Genomic DNA, 23,421 nt, shown 5'->3' on the forward strand with positions numbered 1-23,421 from the left:
CTGAAATTGTACCTCGAAAGATTAGAATTTGAATAGAAAAAAACAATAACCTCATATGAACATCATATTACCTGTAAACAGAGTAGTAATTTGTCATTGATTGATAACATACTCAGATTTGTTGTTTAGCGTGTAATGGAAATGTTCAACTAAGTTATTTGTGCGGCCTTACATGCTCAAACCTGAAGCAAGGCGTGCTCTGCTGCACAAGACTTTGTGCTAAACATTAGACAGCATAACAGCTTGAAAAGAAAGCAGCAGCAGGGCAACGCAGTAGCATCATATTCATGAAAGTAAGACACTAAGCTCTAAAAAATGACACGTTGTTGCCAAAAGCCTGTGCTGAATTTCTATCCTTATAATGTGCACCTACTTGTTTCTCAGGTTATTATCCACAATATGCTATTAAAATGATTTCAAATACTGAGACTAGAAGTTCATTTTTAGGGTAACAATGTAAAGTAATGCAATGATTTGAAATATTAATATTAATAGAGAAAAGTATTGTGGTTATGATTTAAATGTCCAATCTGTAAGATTTTGGAATATCTATTTGCAAAAATGAAATACAATATTCATTAGTATGTTTTTATTAGTGTATAATCACCTGAAAATAAGAATCGTTCTGGTTTTGTTGTCAAAATGAGCCCTGTAGATTTACAGTCAGAGTGGGTCCTCTTCCATGAAGTCCGCCATGTGAGGAGATGGTGAGACAACCTTACCACTAAGGTGCCACTAAATTCTACATACTGGACCTTTAAATGGTCACTCTTTCATTCATTTTATAGTCCTAGTTTTGTAGTATTGATGAGAAGCAAAAAATAAATCATTAACAGCCTTCTTTTCCCCCATTTTTTGCTTGTGCACAGTTACCGTGGTGTGTTACCCCCAACAGCTATCTCCTTTGTGCACTGACACATGAAAAATCATGAAGCTGTCTTCAGGAAGGCGTACTGTCGGGCACCGAGCATGACCTGAAATGTCCCTGGTTTACAGGCATTCATTGTCCAGTTCTTCCCCACTCATTTTCTGTGATCTCTTTACTGTATAGGCTATCTAATAAACGCATAAAAAGGCCCTAAAAATAATTTAGATAAAAGCATCACCAGACACATACTCATGCCCTTACACGTGATTCCTCTTGCTCATGCTAATAGAGCATGGGATCCAAATACAGCTTCATGGATGAGCTCCAAATGTGGATTCTCAGCAAGTTAAGATGTGAAATTCAAGTCAAAGAATGGACTTACTCATGCCTCTCCTGATAAAGTAAGTTGTGTTTTGTCTTGTTACCAGCGTGCTGCTACTGTAACATGGCTGACCATTCAGACTAACATCACTGTGATCATACTCACTGCATCTCCAGAGGAAGAAGAGCCTGTTCGCTGAGTTCAAAGCTGTTTCTGATGCTCTCAATGAGTCCTCACACCATCTGTAGTGTGTCTCTCTGTGTGTGTATTTGTGCATGCATATGTGTTACTTTACTGTCTTTGATGTGTACAGTATAGGTCTGTGCATGTCCCTCTCTTTCTCTATGTTACTCTTTCTCCACTGACATCTGGATGGGTGTGAAACAGCTGTGTCTGCTGCAGCAGTCCCCCTTGGGATTTATAGCCAATCTACACACACACACACACACACACACACACACACGCACACACACACACACATCCACACACACATATAAATACTTCCTCACAACCCCTCATCCCTTATCTTTTCTACAACATCCCATCACACGCTACACCCCTCCCTAACTTGTCCTCCGCCTCTCTCAGCCTTTTTTAAAGGAGACAATTTGGAGATATAAAGATGAGTCTGCACATGACATGTTAAGGGTGTGTGTGCAGTAATATGGACACTGTGTGTGAGCAGGTCTAAGTTTCTGCGTCTGTTCATTTGTGCAATTGCATGTATGTAATTGCATCTCTCCTCTTTATGTCTGTTTATAAGTATATATATGAGCATGTGCATGTGCAACATGCATGTGGGCGTTTATAGTTTCATGTGTGCTCAAGCACTCCCATGGCAAACATTCCTCAGCCTCTGATCTTCCACTCTTCTCCTCCTTTCATCCCTCCCTTTCTCCTCCTCTTTTCTGCTCTCCCCTTCTCATCCTCCTCAGGGCAGCCATTCATAATCAAGACAACTCTGGAAGAAGAGGAGTCTGTTCTTTCATCTTTTGCCCTTTTCTCCTTCTGCATTTTGGATTATCTGCTTATTATCTGCTTCAATAAATAAAGATTTATGTCTTGATGGATTCAGTGTTAACTGACAGTGTGTGTACACTGAGATCTTGAGTAACTAAAAATGAACAGGAAAAGCTAAATCTTGAGATGCAGAAAATCACACAGAAGCCTATATTCAGGATGCTGTCTGAAAAAGTGCCAATCTTGATGTGATTTGATGCAAATTCAGGATTTGGTGCACCTCTCTTGCACTTTCTTTGTTCATGAGAGCAACATGAATTGTCTGGACATGAATTTTACAAGGTGCAAAGATGCTATATGCAAACTAAAAGCCATGAAAGCGGCTGCACAGTCTTGCTGTAAACCCTCCCCACAATGTTCCACAGATGCTCAATGCTGTTGGGATCGGGCACAGTAAAACTCACTGAAATAAAAAGCAATAAAAAAGCTATAAAATGGGGTTGCGGTGCTCCTGGAACCATTCAGAGACTAAACATCTCTTGACTTGCTGCGTTGTCAAGTCAAATCAAGTTGAATAAACCTTATAATCTGCAGATTCAGATCCAGAAAAACCTTATCATGCTGCATGTGTTCATTTTAATACATTAAAAACTGAATTTAGATTTTCAGATACTGTGTGTGTGTGAGCTGAAATTTAAACCACATATCAACAACATTGCAAAAGTTGCTCTTCAACCTTTATCAGTTAAGAAATATCAGTGGAATTAAACCCAACTTCTCTTTGGAAGATGCCAGAAAGCTGCCTTTGTTTTCTTGTCTGGATTACTGTAATGAACTCTACACTGGATTACCTGAGAAAAGAAAACAATGTTAGGCTACAACTTGTTTAAAATGCAGCAGCAAGAAACAGAAAAACAGGAAAAAAAAACATATTACACCAGTACTACCATAATTACACTGACTATCTGTAACACTGAGTATTGATCTATTGATTTTATAATTATTTTACATAGTTTTAAGTCTTTAAATGATTTTGCACCTCAGTATAGTATATTCCAAACCGTTCCGTAAAGTGTCGTTTAGCATCGGTTTGTTTTAAGCTTTTTATCATGTGGCAAATATTATTTTTAATATGTTGCTTTTAATTAATTCCACCTTTCTGTTACTTGAAATTTCTCTTTGTATATATATTACATATGTATATAGTATGATACATATACAATATACATACACATACATATATAGACATAAATATTTCCCAGTTCGCCAGAGTACCAGTACTGCTAACGCACCACAGTTTTCTCCATGGACTTAGATAAGAAAGTCCAACAAGACAGCGCTTTTTTTTTTGTTCCTCTGGTTAGAGACCCACTCTCTTGTACTTCACTGACAGTATTGGCAATTAACATTCATTAATTCAAGAAGAAGACAGTTTTAGTCATGGCAGTCAAACAGGAATGGATTTGGTCCAACTGGGGCCATTCAATCGTGAAGCCCAAATCTAATCTAAAACTATGATTAGTTCAACAATTGTAATGTGTGTCCCCACCCTCAATGGTGTATTGTACAGCTCTAAACAGGGTTGTATCTAAAGTGTTTTGCATGGTTGTTGTTGTTCATTATTCTTGTTGAACCCTTTAAACAGCATGAAAAGTTGACGGCTCTGCGGGAGATGGATACTAGGCTTAGCACAACCATTATGCCGTCTGCCTGACTTATACCACACACCATGGTAATGTACAGTGTAACTTGTTGTACTGTGCATTTTGTGTGAATGCAGGGGCTTTACCTGACAAATTGCATGTGCTTGTCTGCATCAGTTGTTATAATAGCCTCATTTGTATGTGCTGAACTTTTTATTCTATGATTGATGTGAACACAGTGTACTGAGGGAGAGAAAGCAAGACGGGGAGAGTAACAGACTAATTGGAAACAGTACTTGCATGTGTGTCTTTGTGTGTGTGCGTTTAGTGCCTGATGGACTGCAGCTCCCGTTATAGCCCCAGAGCAGTGATTAGACTTGTCTGTGAGCTGATTAATATTCTCCCGAGACGCCGGGCGAGGTGAGGGAAACGATTATGGGATGGACAGATAATGGAAAGATAATGCCCCCATGGATCACACTGTCAGAACAGAGAGAGACGAAGAGAGCGAGGGAGGGGAGAGGGAGAGATGCAGGTACAGAGAGTGGGCCGAGCAAAAAACTTTGTTCAAGAGTTTTAAGAGGGATAAGAGAGAGGGATGGTGAAAGGATACAGATTGGACAGAGGCAGAGGCAAGTGAGGGAGATTAAAGGTACGTATGTGGACACTGTTGGTATGTTGGTCTGGGGTGAAAACCCCTAAACCAACACCTCACCATCCCACTACCACTTTTCCAACATCTGTTTTTGGAAAACCCTAAAATATGAGAATCCTCCACCCTAGAAGACTCTTATTTTGAAAACGTGAAATTCTTCCAGTAAAGCACAACTTAAATGTACCTTTTAGTGTAGCTTCAGGTGACACTCTCTTGTCAGTCTTTCAAAAAGACTAGTTCTGTGATATCATTAATCCTTGGCAGCTTTACAGATGATTCTGTCCCTGGATCATTTCTGCAGTAAAGACTCCAGGAGACGCTTTCCACTTGTTTTCACTTGTCAGGAATTTATTTCCTCCATGACAGTAAAACATATTTCATGAGAAACTCCTGTAGGTTAAAGTGGGCTTTCTAAACTGATCTGATGTTGTGAATAAATTATTGTTGAGTCCTTAAATATAATACAGGCCTTCATTTTTGCAATTTCTTTCATAAAAAACATATTTCCAGGCTAATAGGGTAATGTCCATGGTCTCAGAACTGAATGTTTGGTCAGTCATGTACTGTATGGGTGTAAAGTTGGGGTGTCGACATACTTTTAGCCGTGTTGTGCAGAAAGGGATGCAGATGTAAAGAGAGATCGGGAACGAGGGCAAGTCAGGAGAGTGGGAGGAAATAATAGAGAACAGGTAGAGAGGAGGTCAAGAGGAGGATGAGATAATGAAAGAGACGGAGTGCTAAAGCACCAGGGAAGGTGAAGGTGAGGGAAGTAGATAGACAAGTAGGGAGGAAGAAAAGGACAGAAAAGAGGTATAAAAACTAGGGGAGAAAGTTGAAAAGGCATGCAGAGGAAGGAAGGGAGACAGCTCAGAGTGAGGGGGGAGGATAAGAATGGAAAGAGGGAGGGCAGCACAGGAGTAAATCCAGCCAATGTTTGGTCCGGCATAATCTATGGCAATGTAATAACGTCACTCACAGGCTGACAAACAGCAAGGCTGAGAGAGCAGGGAAGAGGAGGAGAGAAAGGGTGATGGAGTAAGAGACAGAAAAGGGGTGGAAGAGGTGATACAAGGCTACATGATTGTGGAGGAGGAGGAGGAGGAGGAGGAGGAGGAGGGAGGAACACAGCACTGAGTGAAAAAGAGGGAGAACAAAAAAGACTTTAAGAGGAATGGAGCAGATTTTTGGAGATCAGCATGTCAGTCAGCTTACTTGTCACTGTTCAGACCTGCCATTAAAACCTGTCTTGGATGATCTTATTACAGCCAGGCAGCTAAACATACAGGTGCAAATGCATCAAAGACATACTGACAATCTGATCACCCAAACGAAACTTTGAAGCTGTCAGAGGTGCAAGCGAGTTCCCTGAAACAATGGACGATGTTCATCATTTGCACAAGATGTAAGATACATCAACGCATCCCGATCAACACATCTATCAAACGTGGCTATGTTGAAAATGAGAACATTGAATTCATTTATTTCTAAGACTAAGTAAAGTTAACTTTTACAGAGGTGTTATTGCTCATACTTAAATTATGATCTAACAGCCTGAGGGGATGAGCTCACCTTGTGGAAACAAAGATACAGTCAGACTGATGTTTAGAGATAGCCATGTAGGAATGTCCTGAAGTGTTTGTGACTGTTGATGGAGAAGCAAAGTCCACCTTAGACACAGTCTTTAAAATAGACTTCAGGTGGACAGATAAAAAGGTCAATAATCAATATGACAATCAATTCGCACATGAAAGAAGATATCTATTGTTCAATGTGAAAAAATACTGCGGCTACAGTTTTGTTTTAGCCTTATTTCAGGTGTAAGTATTCATCAGTCCATGTTTATTTATGTTCACGTCTATATTTATACACAGTTTTCTGTCCAAAGTTCTGCAGAAATGTTTAGTAATGTTTTTCAAATTTGCAAATATGTTCCTTAAAAATGGGTTGATGGACATTCATGAGGACAATCAGAGTTCTTGTTCTGTCATAGACCGACAATTAAAGGTCCAGTGTGTAGGATTTAGTGGCATCTAGCTGCAGACGGCAACCAGCTGAATACCAACATATCCATTATAAGCATGTAGGAGAAATGACAGTGCTGTGAAACTGCAAAACAAGTTTCTAGACCGAGTGTTGCAGTGTGCAGTTCAACACGGTGGACTTGAACAGTAATATTCCATTTCTGCCAATAGATCCTTCCAAATATTATACATTGGAACTTTAATGTTGCTTTTCCCAAACCATAGCCATGATCTTTACTGCAACAAAGTTGGCTGCACTACAGGTGTTATACTAGACTTCTTGTGTTTACCATCTGAGAAAAGTTCCTAAATTTGCAGTGTTCTTACAATGGATGAAGTTTCTTCCATAATAATTATTTTTTATGCAACAATGGTTAGACTACCACTATATAAGTCGTCTCTGTCTTCTTTTTTTCCATGGGGCTTATGATGCACTACAGTATGAGTTTCAAGTCTTAAGATTTCTGTCTGAAGGTATACATGGATCTATTTGTGTTTTGTGTTTATAATTGCTATGAGACAGACATTCCTACGCCAACTGTTTCTGGAGATACGTGCATATTCGCCCATATCCGTCATAATTGTCTTTTTCTTTCCACGGCTTCATAATTGACCTTTTGTGTGTGTCTAGCCATCTGTGTGACTCCAGCCCTCCAGTTTGAACATTTGTGTCTTTTTGGTGAAACTGTGTGCTGCTCATTGTTCTCTCTCTCTCTCTCCCTCTCTCTCTGGTTGTGGCTCTCGCTCCATCACTGGTGTAAGAAAAACGCTGGAATTCAAGGCACGCAGTTTGTACTTCCTGTGTTTTTCCTCATGTTGCTAAGGTAGCACTTCCTGTCTCAGGAGCTGGAAAACACTGCTGTGATGTAGAACACACACGTGCCCAAACACACATGCCCATTCTGTACAAACATACTGTAGCTATGCAGGTATTAATGTACTTTGGCAGTAAACTGAGGTAACATGCACAAGCTGAAATATTTTATACTCATATATTTTTTGTGATGTTCAAGTGGTTCTTGTATTGACAAACCCAGAATCAAGATATTCATTATCTTATGTTCCCTGAGCTCTGTTCAAGTGTCCTTAAGATCGTTTGGTTTTAGTGACAGGAACTTTCACCAACTCATGTCTCATCCGCCTCAGTTCCATCAACAACAAGCTGCTGTTTTCAGACTCACCGTACCAGAGATGTGGACTTGATGTCTTTGTGACTTGACTCGAGTGGAGTCATGATTCCACTTGGTAGTTGGATGTATAGCTTTCTGTTTTCTGTTTAAATGTTTCAACGTTGCCAATATGGACATTACAAATGTCTATGTAATGTCACCTGGTACGCGAGTGCACGATGGAAATGGCATTATCCTATTTGGAGGATCACCCTGTCAGTCAAGCTCCTCACAATGCTCCCTGATGGTCCAGTGAATTCTTCAATGCAAGACCTCTGCTCATCAAAGATTTCTGACAGCCAGACTACAGCATCAAACTTTCATCAATCTGCTCTTTCACAACTCCGTAGCTAGTTAACGTTAACCTGATAATGTATCATAAATCAACCCAATCGCCGGAATACATTTTTGGTGTTGTAATGTTACATTCCTGCAGGGGTTGACTTGACTTAGGACTTCATTGGACTTGACGTAACCTGTAAAATGACTTAGGACTTGCTTGAAACTTGGATCAAATGACTTGACTTGACTTGATCACTTGACATGCTTGCAATGTACTCCACCTTCTTAGCACCTAATGGCAGAAAAAAGATGCAGGCTGGTGAGGATGGTCACCACACTGAACTTCTTTCATCATGCACACTGAATCAAAAATCCCAAACTGATATCATATATATGATAAATATGTAATTGATGTTTTCACTTTGATAAATCAAGACCAATTTCCTTGATATTAATGATTATAATAATGCAATATAAATGGCGCTGGACAAGATTATTTACTTTAGTAAGAAACAACAAAATATAATCAGTGCTTATAAAGATAGAAGATATTTTGACTTCCATGAATTGCCCTTTTATGAGTGCTCTCTCTCTAACAAACACTTAAACATTCAAAGTAGCCTTTCTTTGTTTTCTCTCTCTCCTCAACTGTCACGCCAGGTTTGTGACCCCAACTTGCTCACAATGGGAGGCTGAAATACAGTCCCACTGTCACATTGTCAGACTCTTCTCTCTCTCTCTCTCTCTGGCCCTGACAGCCTGTGACAGTACGGAGGGGGGCACACACAAAGTCAAACACAGACTCACATTCTTTGAGTCTTAGTCACTTGCTCACAGAAAATGTCATTGTCAACGTCCAGAGAAACAGACAGAGGGTGAGCGGTAGTACTGCTGCAGGGGGGTTTGTGAGTGGGGGGTAAAAGAAAGAGAGGATGTTGAGTGTTGACTTGTGACTTTTTGAACAGGCTGTCCTTGTATTTCTCAGCTGTCAGCGAAGGAGAGGCTAGTGGAGAAGGCTAGTGTTGAAGTGTTAAATGGCTGGCGATCTGTTTGAAGTGTGGCGTTTGTCAGAATTATAAATGTTCTTCTTTAAGTCCATGTTCGGGATGAGAAATTTGCAGAACAATGAATCGTCTTGATCTTTTTTGATAGCATAATTTCTTGTTAATTCCACGTGTTCATCCTCCTGGTGCAGATTCCCAGAGGCAAGCGAAATGTAGAGGCTGTAAGAATAATGGGAACATTACAAAAAGACGGTATCTTAGTAGCTTCTTCTAGTCAGTATCATATTCAAATAAATACTTGTTAACATGTGCATCATTTTATTGTGGTATTGGTCAGTATTTTGGGTTCTGCGACCTTTCAAGAAATCTGTTTCCAGGGCAACAGTCATTCACCAATGTGAGTTGTTTGACGACCAGTGTGTGTGTGTGTGTGTGTGTGTGTGTGTGAGAGAGAGAGAGAAAGAGAGAAAGAAAGAGAAATTGGGCGTGTGGAATAAACAGATACACCTGGCTTCTTACATAAGCTAAAGCCTTCAAGGCTGTGGCACACCTCTACTGTCAGAGTTTCCACTGCACTGACCTCACACTGATGATATGCAGGCACATGCATATACATACACACACACACACACACACACACACACACACACACACACTTATATGCAAATACATTATACAAAACGCACCAACGTGCTCATTAAATGCACCAAAGTTGAAACAAAACACATACAAGAACAGTACAATATACATAGACACACGCATGCACCAATTCAGACGTCAGTTTACAGTTTGACTTATAATATGTACATTCCTGTGTTTTATTTTGGGGATCTGAATGTAAATTCATGTGTCTAATAATGTGTGACTCGAATGCTGATGGTTTAACCAGCCAGACGTGCTGATTCAGCACTAAGCACTCTTTAATCAAAGAGAGAACACACACACACTCACGCAGAAAATGGGACACCGCATACACACACATGTCCTATAAGGAAAGGGTATGACAGGGCAACTGAGCTACAGCATATTAACCGCTGGGCCAGTGAGGACAACACCGGATTAGAGAGAGAGACAGAGTGTGAGAGAGAGAGAGATCAGGGTCATTACAGAGTGAGAGTGCTGAGCGTTAGATAGGACTGATAAACAAAGAGTGATGAGTGTGTAAAAAAAAATAGGGAAGGAGAAAAAGATAAGGACTTATTTTAAAAAGAAACTCTGATTCAGGCACAAAAAATGTAATGAATTTTCTTTTGGTCCAATCAATTTTGGAATGTAACCATCACTGATGAAGATAACACACAATAATGTGGTCAAAGTGAAAAGATACGTGATCATTACATCCATATCTGATTAAATTGCTGAAGCAACATTGCGTAGAAATTGGTATTTTAGCAATGTAGTTTCAGAGTGTAATACCACTGACATAAATATAGACATACATACAACATTATACATGTTAGGATAAAAAATGGGCAGGTCAACAGCTTGCAACTAGCAGTCAAACATCGGTCAAGTGCAACAACACAAGACATAGCAACCTTTTCTTTCACAAAGCTCCAGTGACTAAATGTCAGTCCCTCTCTCTTTTTCTCTTCTTAGCTTTTTACCTCTGTTGATATCACCATAGAGGTTGCTCAGCCCGGTTACATTGCTCACTTGCACAGCTCCGGTTCTAGCATGACACTGGCTCCCCCCCCACAAGCATTCCCCTGTGACCCAGGACTGAAAACCTCTTCTTCCTGATTATCCAAAACACCTATGGCACAACCCTTAACACTCCCCCGGTGCTCTGCCCTCACAGCCTGGGCAACCCAACTAACAAACTGAGTGAACATTAGCTAATAGCAGCCATAGATCATAACAGTTTACTGTCCATCAGGAAATTCTGTAAGTGACCGAGCGTTGATACGCAGTAGTGGAAGACATCAGAGGGAGGGCAGAAAACATTTTCTCCCTAAAATTTGTTACTGTACAGCAGCAAAAGAATGAGCAGAGGACTTTACATTATCAAGAGGATGCTTCAGACATATGTCGCAGTGAGAAGAGCCAGATGAATTTAAGTTAACTGCCTGAGCTCGCGAGCAGGCTTTGAGTTGGTGAGACTGAGCTCTGATGTTGGGCTATAAGGTCTGGCAGTTGGGATTCAAGTTAATGCCCAATGTGTTGGATGTTTCTGTGCAGGTCAATGAACTTTTTCTACATCAAAATGAGAAACCCATTTCTTTATGGCCCTGGTTTTGTCCACACAGAGATTGTCATGTTGAAACAGGAAAGGGCCCTCCCCAAACTGTTGCGCAAAGTTGAAAGCACACATTGTCTAAAATTTCATTGTATGTTGGAGCATTGAGATTTCCCTTCATTGGAACTAAGGGGGTTTAGCCCATACCATGAAATTTAGCCATTTGGGGATTTATTAAGTGGTAAAAAAATATACTCTTACTTAGTAAGTCTTAATTTATAATCAATAGATAGAGCTTAAAATGGATTTGTGAATAAATAGAACAGGGACATTTGCTAGTTTCCTTGATAGAATCAGCGACATGTTGCCTCTTTCATAATCAGAACTGTGTGTTCCTTTTTTTGCATTTTAGTATTTATTATTTGTGCTTAAATTAAATTAAATTAATTAAATTCCTTCACAGAATTTCTATAGAGAGAAAAGGAACCAAGTGACTGATACGCCCATCAATTGAGGTTATTTTCAGTCATTTAGTCATGAAATATTTTCAATGGTGAGACTACATAACAAACCATCAGGAAAAGTACGTGTGTGTTTTTGAGGATGTGAGTATATGCAAAATGTTGCAACATGGGTGCCACATTACACCATATCCCCCAAGAAACCAAGAAGACAAATATAGTTCTGATTAGAAAGAAAAAATAGTTCCTCTTTCTATCTTGCTTCCCTCCAATTTTCATGTGATGGACAAGTGCAGAGCAATGTGATGAGAAGAAAACAATGAAAAAAATAGGGAATATAGGAGGGAAAAAATGGATCTTAGCACTTCTCAGAACAAAAGGAAGGGGAGTGGAAATGGACAAGCATGCACTTCTCGTTTCACTTCTGTAATCTGTTGGATCTGGAAATTAGCTAATAACTAGTAACCGTAACCAAGAGCCCTGGGACAAATAAAGTCATTCTTAAAATATTTCTAGCTATCCTGGGGATCTGCTGGCTCTGGTGTCATTCCAGTTTTTTTTCCAAGGGTTAATGAACAACTGCCTTGGGGTCCCAGAGCAAATAAAGTCTTTTCATGTATTTTCAGACAATGCATGAGTACATGGTCAAAACCATGTTCAGACCCTGTGAACCAAGCTACCAGGAGGAACGTTAATTTCCCTATGGACAAGAACATTATTCATTATGACACCTTGTACAAGTGTGGCCGTTATACAGAAGTAAAAGGAAGACAACTCTGCATGATGGCATCCAGCCATGTGCAGAAATTCAGCAACAAAGTGTGACTTCTGTTTGTGGAAAAGAAAATTGATTTTGAGAGTGACAGATAGAGAAAATGATCTTTTTTTCTCTATCGATTGATTTTCTCTCTTCCACACACACATGCAGGCCAGTAATTATGACTTCAGCTCCCTGTAAGATAATAACAGGAAATTGTGCAGGATGATGTGCGGGAAGACTGAGTAAAAAGCTATTGTGTGTGGAGCTAGAATGATGACAAATATGGAGCAAGGGCAGAGCAGAAGTACTTTGTGTGTGAGCTTTGTACAATATTTTTTTCTTTTTTTTTATTGGAAAGTGAGGTCATTTTAGGTGGTGTTCACACAAATTCTTGAGGAGTTAAGAATTAGACTCTCAGCAGATCTGTGTCACATAACGAGGGCTTGCCAAAGTGGCATTACTGCCATGTTGGGTGAATATGATATTATGACATATTATATATAAAATGAAAGCTGTGTGTGCCAAAATGACATGACTGAGATGATGACCCATGGCCTGCAAATAAAAGAAAACAAAAAGATATAACAGTTAAAGTACAGTAAACAGTACAAGTGGGATTTTGTTCAGTGCCAAAGGAGCAAAGGTGAGTTTTATAGCCCTTAAAATGTGTGAAATGAAAAGTGTCCTAGGACATTTAAAAAAGTAATGATGTATTAAAAACAGGTTTTAACAAGACGAAATATCAGTATCAGTTAATTTGATATGTTGTGGCCAATAAAGCCGTGGTGAAAGTTGAGCTGAGATGAAGATGAAGATATTCGTTCTTATCTTTCTTTAGTGTTGAATGATGTTAATGATGTTTGAATAAATATTTTTCAACTCAAACAGCAGCAGTATTGTTACAGTGAAGCTTAGACTGATCACAGTACACAACAGCAGTTGATTCAAGTTTGATCACAAGGCCTTATTGACTTGAGACTTCACTTGCACATCTAACTTTGAAGTCTTTGCATTGTATGGACTTCCCAGCAATGTATGAAGCTGCCGTTGTGGTATTTATTGGTCAATATTCAGAGTCTGGAAAGATCTGAAACTGACTTGCAGTTGCCTGAGAAAGATTTTATTTTTCTTCCACTCTGCAACTTAAAACTTGACTAGAAATCTGCTTTGACTGATTAAAAACTCAACTTGCACTTGTCCCAAAATACAGCTATATAGTGGTAATAGTTAAAGGTTATGTCAGGGGGCATCTAAACAAATATAGAACTATAAATGTGCAGATTTGAAATGAAGAACACAACGGTCAAATCCAGTTTCAATTCAGTGTCCATATCAAAGCCAGAATGTGTTTTCTGGTTGTCTTGGTGTCTCTTGGTGTCTGTGAGTCAAATTTGCAAATATGTGTTCATAATAATGTGCACAGTGGTGTGCATGTGTGTGTCCTGTGACAGAGGGCGGACTGAGGACAAAGCGTAGGGGGTTAGACAAGGCCGCACATGGAGCCACAACACCCCCACAGCAAATAAGAGGGAGACCAAACTAGTAGCCCTGCCCATACAAACACACTCTCACCACATGACAACACTATTGTGGCAGAGGGAGACTGTGTCTGTGGATTGGGGTGGAGTGGGTTGGGGTAGGGTGGTCATCTGGGTTTCCTTCAGAGAATGAAACAAACGGAGTGAGGGAGATTCACTTCCCCATTGGGACAGACAGATAATATTGACACAGTCTGTCACAATAAGAGGCAGCCTGAGCCAGAATTTCTAACCCGCCACGTTTACTGAAAGTCTGTCCAGCAGTACTGAACTGAACCTGAGTTCATGTGGTTTTTAAATCACAAGATATATTTGAGAAACAAATTTGTTAACAATCCAAATTTACATTTGCGTCAAATAAATTATTTTTCAATGTGGTGGAGACTCAGTAAAAGAAATAAACTGTAGGCTGGATCTCACTCTTACAAAAACAGACAAAACCATTTTTATGCGGATGACACCCACTTTTTCTTCTCCTCAAAAACGACCTCGCTACTGGCTGCTGAACTAACGCAATGACTGCTTTATGAATGTGGAAACAAGATACCAAACAGCAAATACTGACAAAACATGAATTCTTGTTGTTGGACGTTTGGGAACTAGTGCAGATAAATCCCAGAACGGAAAATTGGGGTTTTTTAGAGACTGTGGGAATTTGGGATGCTATTGGACACAAAGACAAAATCAGCATTTATTTTAAACATCACATTCTTTGGTTAGTTCTGTCTCACTTTTTAAATAGTGCAATGCAATTCTTTTATGTAGAAGCCTTTGACAGCTGGTATACTAAAAGTGAATAGTAGTCACATATACTGGCTTTCTTTTTTTTTTTAATCAGTTACAGAATATTTACTTTAAATGACCAGTGTCTAGAATTTAGTGGCTAAAGTGCAGAGTAGTGTAGAGCTGATTGTACCTTGTCTGACCCTCTCCTTCCTAGAGTGAAGGACAAACTATGGTGGCTGCAAAACATGGAAATAACATTCTGGGCTAGCCCATTATGGTGACTGTTAAAACATGGCAGTTTAAGACATCGCACAAAACCCACAACCTTTGATGAGCTATGTCCGGTTGTGGACAAGAGGAGGCTTTTAATGGTGCCGAATTTCACCGCAGAAGAATGGATAATTTGATATACTCTAAAGGGGATGCAGACAGACAGACGCATGGACATGGTTATCCCCCACAACGTTTATCCCCACACTGTCCCAATTTTTTGGCAGGCACAGATGTGAGAAGTTGACAAAATGTACATTTAATTGTCCATCAGGCAAACCTCTAATACAATATGGGTCTTAATTTGACTTATTTGGTGCTTTCTGGTGTGACAATCTAGTCAAAAATCATTGTATTTTCAATCTAAAGTATATCCAGATTGTTTCATCTTCTCTGCTGTTCTCTGCTTTTCTTTTCCTCACCTTCTTGTCTCCTTGCCCTTGCTTTTTTTTTACTCTGCTGTTCAAACTCTTGTTGAAACTTCAGATCATTATGCTGATTTTACATGAATGTGTGAGATATATGAAAAAAAATGTGAGTATGATGGCGCACAGAACAGGGTGTGCGTGTTAATGTTCATGTTGTAAGTGCTATAGTCAGCCCATAATGAGTCATTCTCCCCTCAGGTGAAAGGGACGACATCTCACACACACATAAACATAAACACAAAGTGGTGAGTCAGGAAGGTGTGTCTGTGTGTATCCTGTCTGCATATATGCATGTAAGCATCTGTGTCTGTTTATCTGCTAAAACTGTGCCCTAACCACTGTGACCTCTCCACTAAGTGTGTGTGTGCGTCTTGTCAGGTGTGCGTCAAATGTAGGCGGGCCAACCGCACTGTTTACACACGACGCCATGGTGTGACCTCGGAGGTTGCCGGTGGCCATGATTGGCTGCCAGGTACCAGCTCATTAAGCAGCTCACATGGGGACACAGTGCCAGAAGACACACTCTCCATTTGTTTCACAACACACGGACACAGTCACACACACTCGTCAGAGGGCCACCGCAGGTATGGCAGGCAGCCACATGCACAAGCCCACTCCTGCATGAGCACACACAAATCTCAGTTCAGCAGCAGCAGAGAGTCTGTCTGGCCTCGGTGACCTGGCTGAACTTTGGCTCACCCTCATTGGTTCATTACACCACACAGCCTCGCACCTAGATGCCTATTGGCTGGTGGACCAAGCTGCAGGGTCATGAGGAGGAGAAGAGGGAAAAATTGGAGGAAGATGGAAATTTTTGGAGGAAAGAAGAGGAAAAAAAAACACATCTTCAGAGGAACTAAGAAAAACGGACTTCTACTGACTAATCTTGATGACAGTGTATTTTTTACAAAGTCCAATGGGTGTCTGAAAGAGTTTTGTCAGCAAAACTCACCAGAGGATTTCTGAGAACTTATGAAAGAACAGAAGAGGGAGGGGGACATTAATCAATGACAATAATTCATGTTTATTGTACCACTGCTAATACCATTATGATTGGCAAGTAAACTGATAAACTCTATGAACATCTTAACATTGTTGTCTTATTGTCTGACGTTATCATAACTGGCAGAAATGATGGTTAGAATACAAAAATATATCCCAGATTGTAACTAACTGGAATTATCCTCTAGGCAAAGAGTCATAGTGAGTGTCGTCATAGGCAATATGACTGTTTTATGTAGTGGAATACAGGAAATACCGATTTTAATGTGTAAAATTGGTGGAATGGCCCTACTAGAAGAAAGATGTCATTGTTTACTTGTGGTTGACAGTGCACTATTGTTGCTCCAAGCTGTTGTGCAGCACTGAATATAGGACATCAAGGCGGAGTAGAGGACATGTATTACGATTCCTTTCAAATTACTTAAAGGTCCATTTGACTTGAAGAGAGTTTTATTTATGTAAAACAAAATCATAACAGAAGTTAACTCAGGACACTTTTCACATAGAGCAAGTCCAGAGCGCAGTCTTTATAAAATTTACAAAGACTCAACAATTCCCAAACAATGACCAAACACTTGGTGCAAGTTTCACCGCCTCTGTAGTTTCACCTTCATGTTAGGAAACATATATTTTCTGGCCTTTTTCAAGCTTTATTTTTGACAGAGGCAGCTTGAAGAGTGACAGGAATGTGGGGAGAGAGAGATGGGGAACAACATGCAGCAAAGGGCCGCTGCTGAGTCTTCATACATGGGGCGGATGCTCTACCAACTGAGCTAATCGACACCCCACACAATGGTCCTTTAAGTAACAGAAGCAATACCACATTGTAGAAATACAATTACCATATTATATTATATCAAAATAAGTCCTCATTATGCAGAAATAATGTATATTGGATTATAATTACTGACGCATTTATGTGTATATCACTTTTCAACTTTGCAGCTGTGTTGCTCTGTCACTTTATATACTGCTGTTCAGCCTGTTTGCTCATATTCACCTCTTCATCCAAACTGATCTGTCACTCAACAACACAAATGTGTCTATCCATTTCCCATGTAACTTGATAAACAAATATAAATAAATAACATGGCCTCGTCTGAATCGTTTTGCTTTGTAAACCAACAATGATATGTTGGTTCATATCTTCATATCGATGATATGAATCATCGTTGGTTTGAATTATTTCCTCCTCCTTATTGTGTTTAGATTTCACAATTAATCGCTGTCATCTATCTCACTATGACTCACAGCTGTACCCTCTGGCATGACCTGTGATACTATTACAGTGCAGTTACAGTATTATGACAGTGATTTTTCTGTGATTTTTCACATTTATCTCCTCAAATTATCTCTACTGTCCGTTCAAGTTAAACAACATGAATCTCACCAAAATTGTAGGGCTGGGAGTTTTTCAGGTGATGGAATAGATTTTCATACATATTAATGGCAAATTCTCAATGTCAAGGCAACCTTAAAGTGTATGTGTGTGTTTATGTATCTCGAGGCTTGGTAAAGTACACGCTGAGTCATCAATCTCAAAGAAGAATTTGCTGACCGAATTAGCTTTGCAGGGGAAGCCCCGTTACACAACAGAATGACATTTTAACTGCCTCTCTGCCTTAAATTATCTTTCTGACAGGCCTGTCTTGCGCTTTTTATTTCATCATATATTTTGATAGCCTGATGCATATTTCCATTTATTTCTTTATTTTTCTGTCCCTGCTGTCGTTCTCTCCTTCTCACTTTGCTGTGATGTTTCAGCTCACTCCACCCCTAACTGGGCCTTTACCCCCTCATTCTCCCTCTCCCTCTCTGTCGTTCATCTTCTGTCCATTCCTGGACTGACACCCTCCCCTCCCTCGTCTCTCTTTCACCATACGATACTTCTCTGTTGACGTGTCCGTCGGTGAGTTCCTATAGCAACCAGACATTTCTGCTGACCCCTGCCTTGCTTTGCGTGACAGAGCTGCAGGACGTTCTGTCATAGGGCAAAGATTAGCAGAGGAGTCTTCTGTATGAGTGCATGTACACAGCTAAACATGCATGCACACACACTTTTTTATGCGCATGCATTTATCACCATATCGCACAGATATACACATGCATGCACACTCATGCACACCAAATCTAAAAGTAGACAACTTCAAATAAACTGTATATTTGTTGAATATTTTTATTTTTTATTAAAAATAACATTCATAACAGTAACAGTTGTACAACCAATAATTATAATCTGAAACATGTCTGCAACAATAATTACACTTGAGAACTGAAGGACTTCATATCCTCCTTTTTTTTAAATAAATTAAGAAGAGTTTCTCTTTTTTCCCCCCCAGAAATCATTTTCTAAAAGCATTTATACATACAGTGTTGGCTATAACTGGCTCACAGCGATCTCTAGAAGCCAGGTCTTTAAGACTTGCTTTAATGTGGATATTCATAGCATTTTATCTAGGCAGGCATTTGGTTGTTATTCCATTTTGATCTGGCAGTAGTACAAAATGAGCAGGTTATTGATATTTTCCAGTACATTAAGCTACAGTACACAGTGGAGCATGTCTCTAGTCAATGTAGTATGATCAGTGTATGGCTACTCCAGTGTTAGATAAAGTTAAATTCAGACATTGTAGAATAACAGTAATGTTTGGCATTGAGGCCTGAGCTGCACTCTCCAGTTTCCAGTTATCATCCCAGTGTAGAAATCCAGTTCTCCACATCTCCAGTTTCATCTTGAGCTCCACATTTAGCCCCTAATAATGACTCCTTAGTCCAAGTTATAGTCAAGCTCTCAGTTCGTAGACCAATCAGTAGTTGAACTAGAAGCCAATCAATGGCTGCCAACTGCAAGAAGAGACCACTAGTCTAGCTTTGGGCATCTGATAGGCTTCCATCGATCCATGTTAATGGGATTTGTGGTTCACACAAATGAAATCCAGTGTTTAGTGTGACAAATATCCTCCCATCCAAGGAGTTCATAAGATTGCACTTTTATAATATCCATGAAGCTGGACGCTCTGCGGCAGCTCTGGAGCAGGAAAGGTGACTTCTTTTTTTTTTTTTTTAAAGCTGTTCATTGTAAAGCAGTAGAAGTGTCCGTCACCTCTGTTGATTCCTCAGCATCCGTCCACAGAGTCAATCATCCCACACTGAAGAATCCCAAGGTTCTTTCTCCTCCGTATTCTTTTGGTGCAATGTTTCTGGCCAAAAGCTTTTGGTTAGCTTTGCCATTTCCTGTCAGGGAATGAGAAAATCATAAAATAAATATGTTGTTTTTCCATTTTTTGTCTACAGAGATTAATGAACTCATCGTAACCTTGTTTGTTGCCCATAAGACAACAAACAAGATAACAAAGAAAGCTGCTTTTTAAGAGAAGATTTCCTGAAATACATGCCAAAAAAATAAGTCAAACTTGCATATGCTTATTTTGGTTTTCAACCTCACAGGGGCTGCAGGACAAAACCCTAACCCTAACTAATTTCGTAAAGTCTCACTGATGATACAAAAATATTTTTTCTCTTGACCTCCAGGAAGGTCAAAGGTCAGGCCAAATCCCTTCAGTTAATAAAAGTATAAAACTTTACCATCACCCTCCCTTAAGATCTGGACATTCTTCCCTCTTATATCCTACCATGGAGCTGCAGGTTACTAGGTCAGTATTATCACCCCTGCCTCCCTCCATCTGACAGTGGTCATTCTCTCACCTGCAGCTCTACATGATCATGGCTCTGATGGCTGCTTTGCTGATGCGTTTGCGGTGTTTCCTCCTGCGGCGGGTCGAGGCTGGTCGGAACGGAGCCCGACGAGCTGAGGGTGAGATGGGAGCCACAGTGGAGAGGGCTAAAAGAAACAAAGACAAGGAAGAGGACAGATTAAATACTAAAGTTAACACCAAAAAACTAGTTTTGAACAGCTTTTTTCTGGCATCATATTTCCTAAATGAAATTTGAAAAATGGTGTCAAAGCTGTGCAAGAATGTCCTCCCCCAGAAAAATACCAACGCTGGTGATTTGTTCAAACAGCTGAAAACAACAGTTCAGTGGGAAGACGTGTAACATCATAGCATTGTGAAAGGTTTTACAGGCGGGAGAATGAGCAACCAAATGACCATTTTGTGCAGCAACAGACATCATTGGTTTTGGTTCATCATAAAAGCAATCTTTTCTTAACCAAATAGTTTTAATTGTTAGTTATAGTTGTTTAATTCTACCAACTTAGGTACCAATCAGCTGCTTTTTGGTTATTTTGGAATGCATGGAGACCATAAACAAACAACAAAAAAGTAACTAATAGAAAGATACATAATAACATGTAAACAAATAAAAAAAGAACCAAGTGACAAATGAATCACATGAGTAACAGTTTCATCTCAGTTTCAATAGCAGCATATAAACACTGGGTGTGTAGCTCATGTAGTGGCTCTAGCTGCACTCTGAAGGGCAGCTGATAACCTTGAAGTCTGCGTAACAAAGCGTGTGACTGCCTGCAGGTTTAAGTCAAACATGAAGCAATGGGAAATTCAGCTCTCTGACTGCAGAGATACCAGGAGGTTGAGGAAGAATAGCAGGACATATGTGGCCATATTAATGTCATACATGTACAGTGAGCTGTTTCCTGGCAGGGAAACTCTCCCCACTGATTTTATATATTTCTCATACATTAAAAGCTAAAATGACATGCTGCAATGCAGAGACAAGACAAACATGGATACTGGAGTGTAGTGGCAGTAGTAGTGGTTACCTTCTGTCCTGCATTCATTTGGCACAGTCATAAAACATGTCCTCTACTCTGCATTTAGAAGCTAATTAAATCTTAACTAAATCCTTGGACTGCCTCTCTCATAACTTACTAGTGGAGATAAAACGTAAATACATTTTGAAATAAAAATAGCTTCTAAAAAAAGACATTTTGGCACGCTAGCACACGTTTCACACAGCTGAACGGTACCTGTTTTAAATGTGGTGGGTTTTGGTCTTTGCTGAGGATGATGCGGATGAAGATGAGTCTCTCGATCCAGTTCCCTCTGTACCGTCTCCAGAGTTTTCTGTCTGCCCTCCTCCTCTGTTAAATGACCATCCCCACTGGTCAATTTTAAGTCTTTATCCTTGCCCTGATTGGCCAGCTCTGCCCTGGCTGCATCCCCACTATTGGCTGACCCACTTTCCTCCCTCTCGCTTCCTTGTTTTTGACTGGTTGTTTCAGTCTCAGTCTGTCTATGATTTGTGACCTCTGTAATCTTTTGGCTGGTCACTGAGTCTTTCTGATAGGTGGTCATGGGAGGGGTGGAGTTTTGTTCTAATTTGGGTGGGTGGGTTGGGCTGCCAGGTGGAGACGAGCTGTCTGACTGGGGAGCGTTGAGTCGATATTGTGTCCTCAGCTCTTGGTCCTCCGCTCCTCCATGGTTGTAATGTTGTGGGTAATGCGGCTGATGATGATACTGATATTGCTGCTGTCTTTGCTGATGCTGTAACAACTGTTGCTGCCTCTGCATGTGATCTGGATGATTCACCTCCCCACCGCTGTTTGCTACATGCGCACCGCTTTCTTCCCTGCTCCCGTCATATCCGCTCCCATGCCCAACCTGCTGTGTACCTCCCATGACACTATGCTCTCCCCTTGCTTCAGATGGCCAGTTGCTGACTGGCCCAAGCACCCCGACAATCGGCTGGTGCACGCCCGGCTGCACATGTGTGGGCGCCTGGTGCACTCTGGGCTGCGTCCAGTGCACCAGCTGGGTGTAACTGCCCTGCTGCCATTGCCTCGCCACCGGCTCACGCTCCTCAGGATGGTAGCGCTGCTGGTTGTGCTTAAGGTCGTCGTGGCGATGCAGGTCAGCCTTGGAAGCGTGAGTCTTTGGTGGAGCGGGGTGGACGCCCCGGGGGAGGGAGGGAAGGTGGGAGGAAGGGGGAGGCTGCTGCGGAGAAGGTGGGTTGGGGTTGCTTTGGACGGAGGAGTGAGTGATGGGAACAGACGAGGAGGAAGAGGAGGACGGGGAAGACGGGGAGGATGAGGACGGTTGGCACCTACAGGTGATATGGTCTTCCACTGAGATGATGGCTTTGTCATAGTGGGCTTTCCTGTTTATGTACTGGATCTTTATTACCTGGAAAAAAAGCAGAAAGAACAAAAACATTATCACACAAAATCTGATACCCATTAAGTGTAAATCAATAATGAAATTTGGCATCCAGACATGGTGGAATATCCGACAAAAACTATGTGCAGGCCTCCAGCGAGTCAATGTTTTATTGTTGTTTTATTTCCCTTCTCTGAAGATACTGCTACCGTATCTGCAATGAATGCATGTTGTAACAAGCAGTAATGCGTCTGATTGGTTTTGTTTTATTGGTGGATTCATGCCAACAATTTTGACAACAAGAAAGAAATGCTGAATTACTTGTTCTAAAAGTTGCATTGACTTGCTTTACCAACTGAGCTAAACACCGCCCCACAAGCAAAGATTTTTAAAGGTTCTGAGTCTGTGTTGCTTTGATGTGATTATATTCATGACTGATATTGATATATATCACCATAAGGCAACTATAAACAAAGTCATCAGAACTTTTAATACTATATGATCAAATTATCAAATATTTCATTATTCTCCAGACACTTCTGGAAAGAGACCAGCTCTTCCAGATTTAGAAATTCTACCAGCATTTGCTGCAGCCAAAGCACTCACTGTCATACTTAGTTAGATATTTTAAATCATGTAATTATATTTTCATAGTAGCTGCATGTATCGTATACCTGCAGATATCTGCTGGAGGTGACAGTGGGGACACACTGTAGCAGCCTGGTGTTGCAGCAGCCCGAACATCGCTGCACCTCAACACAGGGTGGCCACAACAAGAAATTGGCATTGCGGCGGTCCAGCATGGATCTCGTCACCTCCATCACCTCCGTCCGAACTTTACACGCTGCCTGTTGAGCCGGCTGTGCATCTACTGTTAAGCAAGAAGAGGGAGCAGCGAGAGAATTAAAGTGGGGATTTTTGGTGGTATGAATAAGGCATAAGAAGTGTTGAGGGACAGATGGCAGAAACAGATGGATAGAAAAAGACACAAAATGCAGAAACGCACCAAGACTTCTAGTGTACCGGCCATGGGTGTGGTTTGTGAGAATATCATGC

The 23,421-nt window shown here is 40.6% G+C and overlaps 1 protein-coding gene across 1 annotated transcript in view; it reads right to left on the minus strand.

Annotated features, from left to right (window-relative positions):
* Positions 1–18,625: 18,625 nt before the first annotated feature.
* Positions 18,626–23,421, minus strand: part of pdgfba (platelet-derived growth factor beta polypeptide a) — a 14,772-nt gene continuing 9,976 nt past the window's right edge. Inside the window, exons 3-7 of the mRNA XM_019253814.2 lie at positions 23,372–23,421; positions 23,040–23,236; positions 21,237–22,392; positions 19,994–20,129; positions 18,626–19,522 (exon numbers count right to left, since the gene is read on the minus strand). The exon at positions 23,372–23,421 is cut by the window's right edge and continues 16 nt beyond it. Coding sequence (XP_019109359.1) covers positions 20,002–20,129; positions 21,237–22,392; positions 23,040–23,236; positions 23,372–23,421 — 1,531 coding nt within the window. The 3' untranslated portion in view covers positions 18,626–19,522; positions 19,994–20,001. The remainder of the gene's footprint in view (positions 19,523–19,993; positions 20,130–21,236; positions 22,393–23,039; positions 23,237–23,371) is intronic.

The sequence above is a fragment of the Larimichthys crocea genome, chromosome X, assembly GCF_000972845.2.
Source record: "Larimichthys crocea isolate SSNF chromosome X, L_crocea_2.0, whole genome shotgun sequence".
Lineage (NCBI taxonomy): Eukaryota > Metazoa > Chordata > Actinopteri > Sciaenidae > Larimichthys > Larimichthys crocea.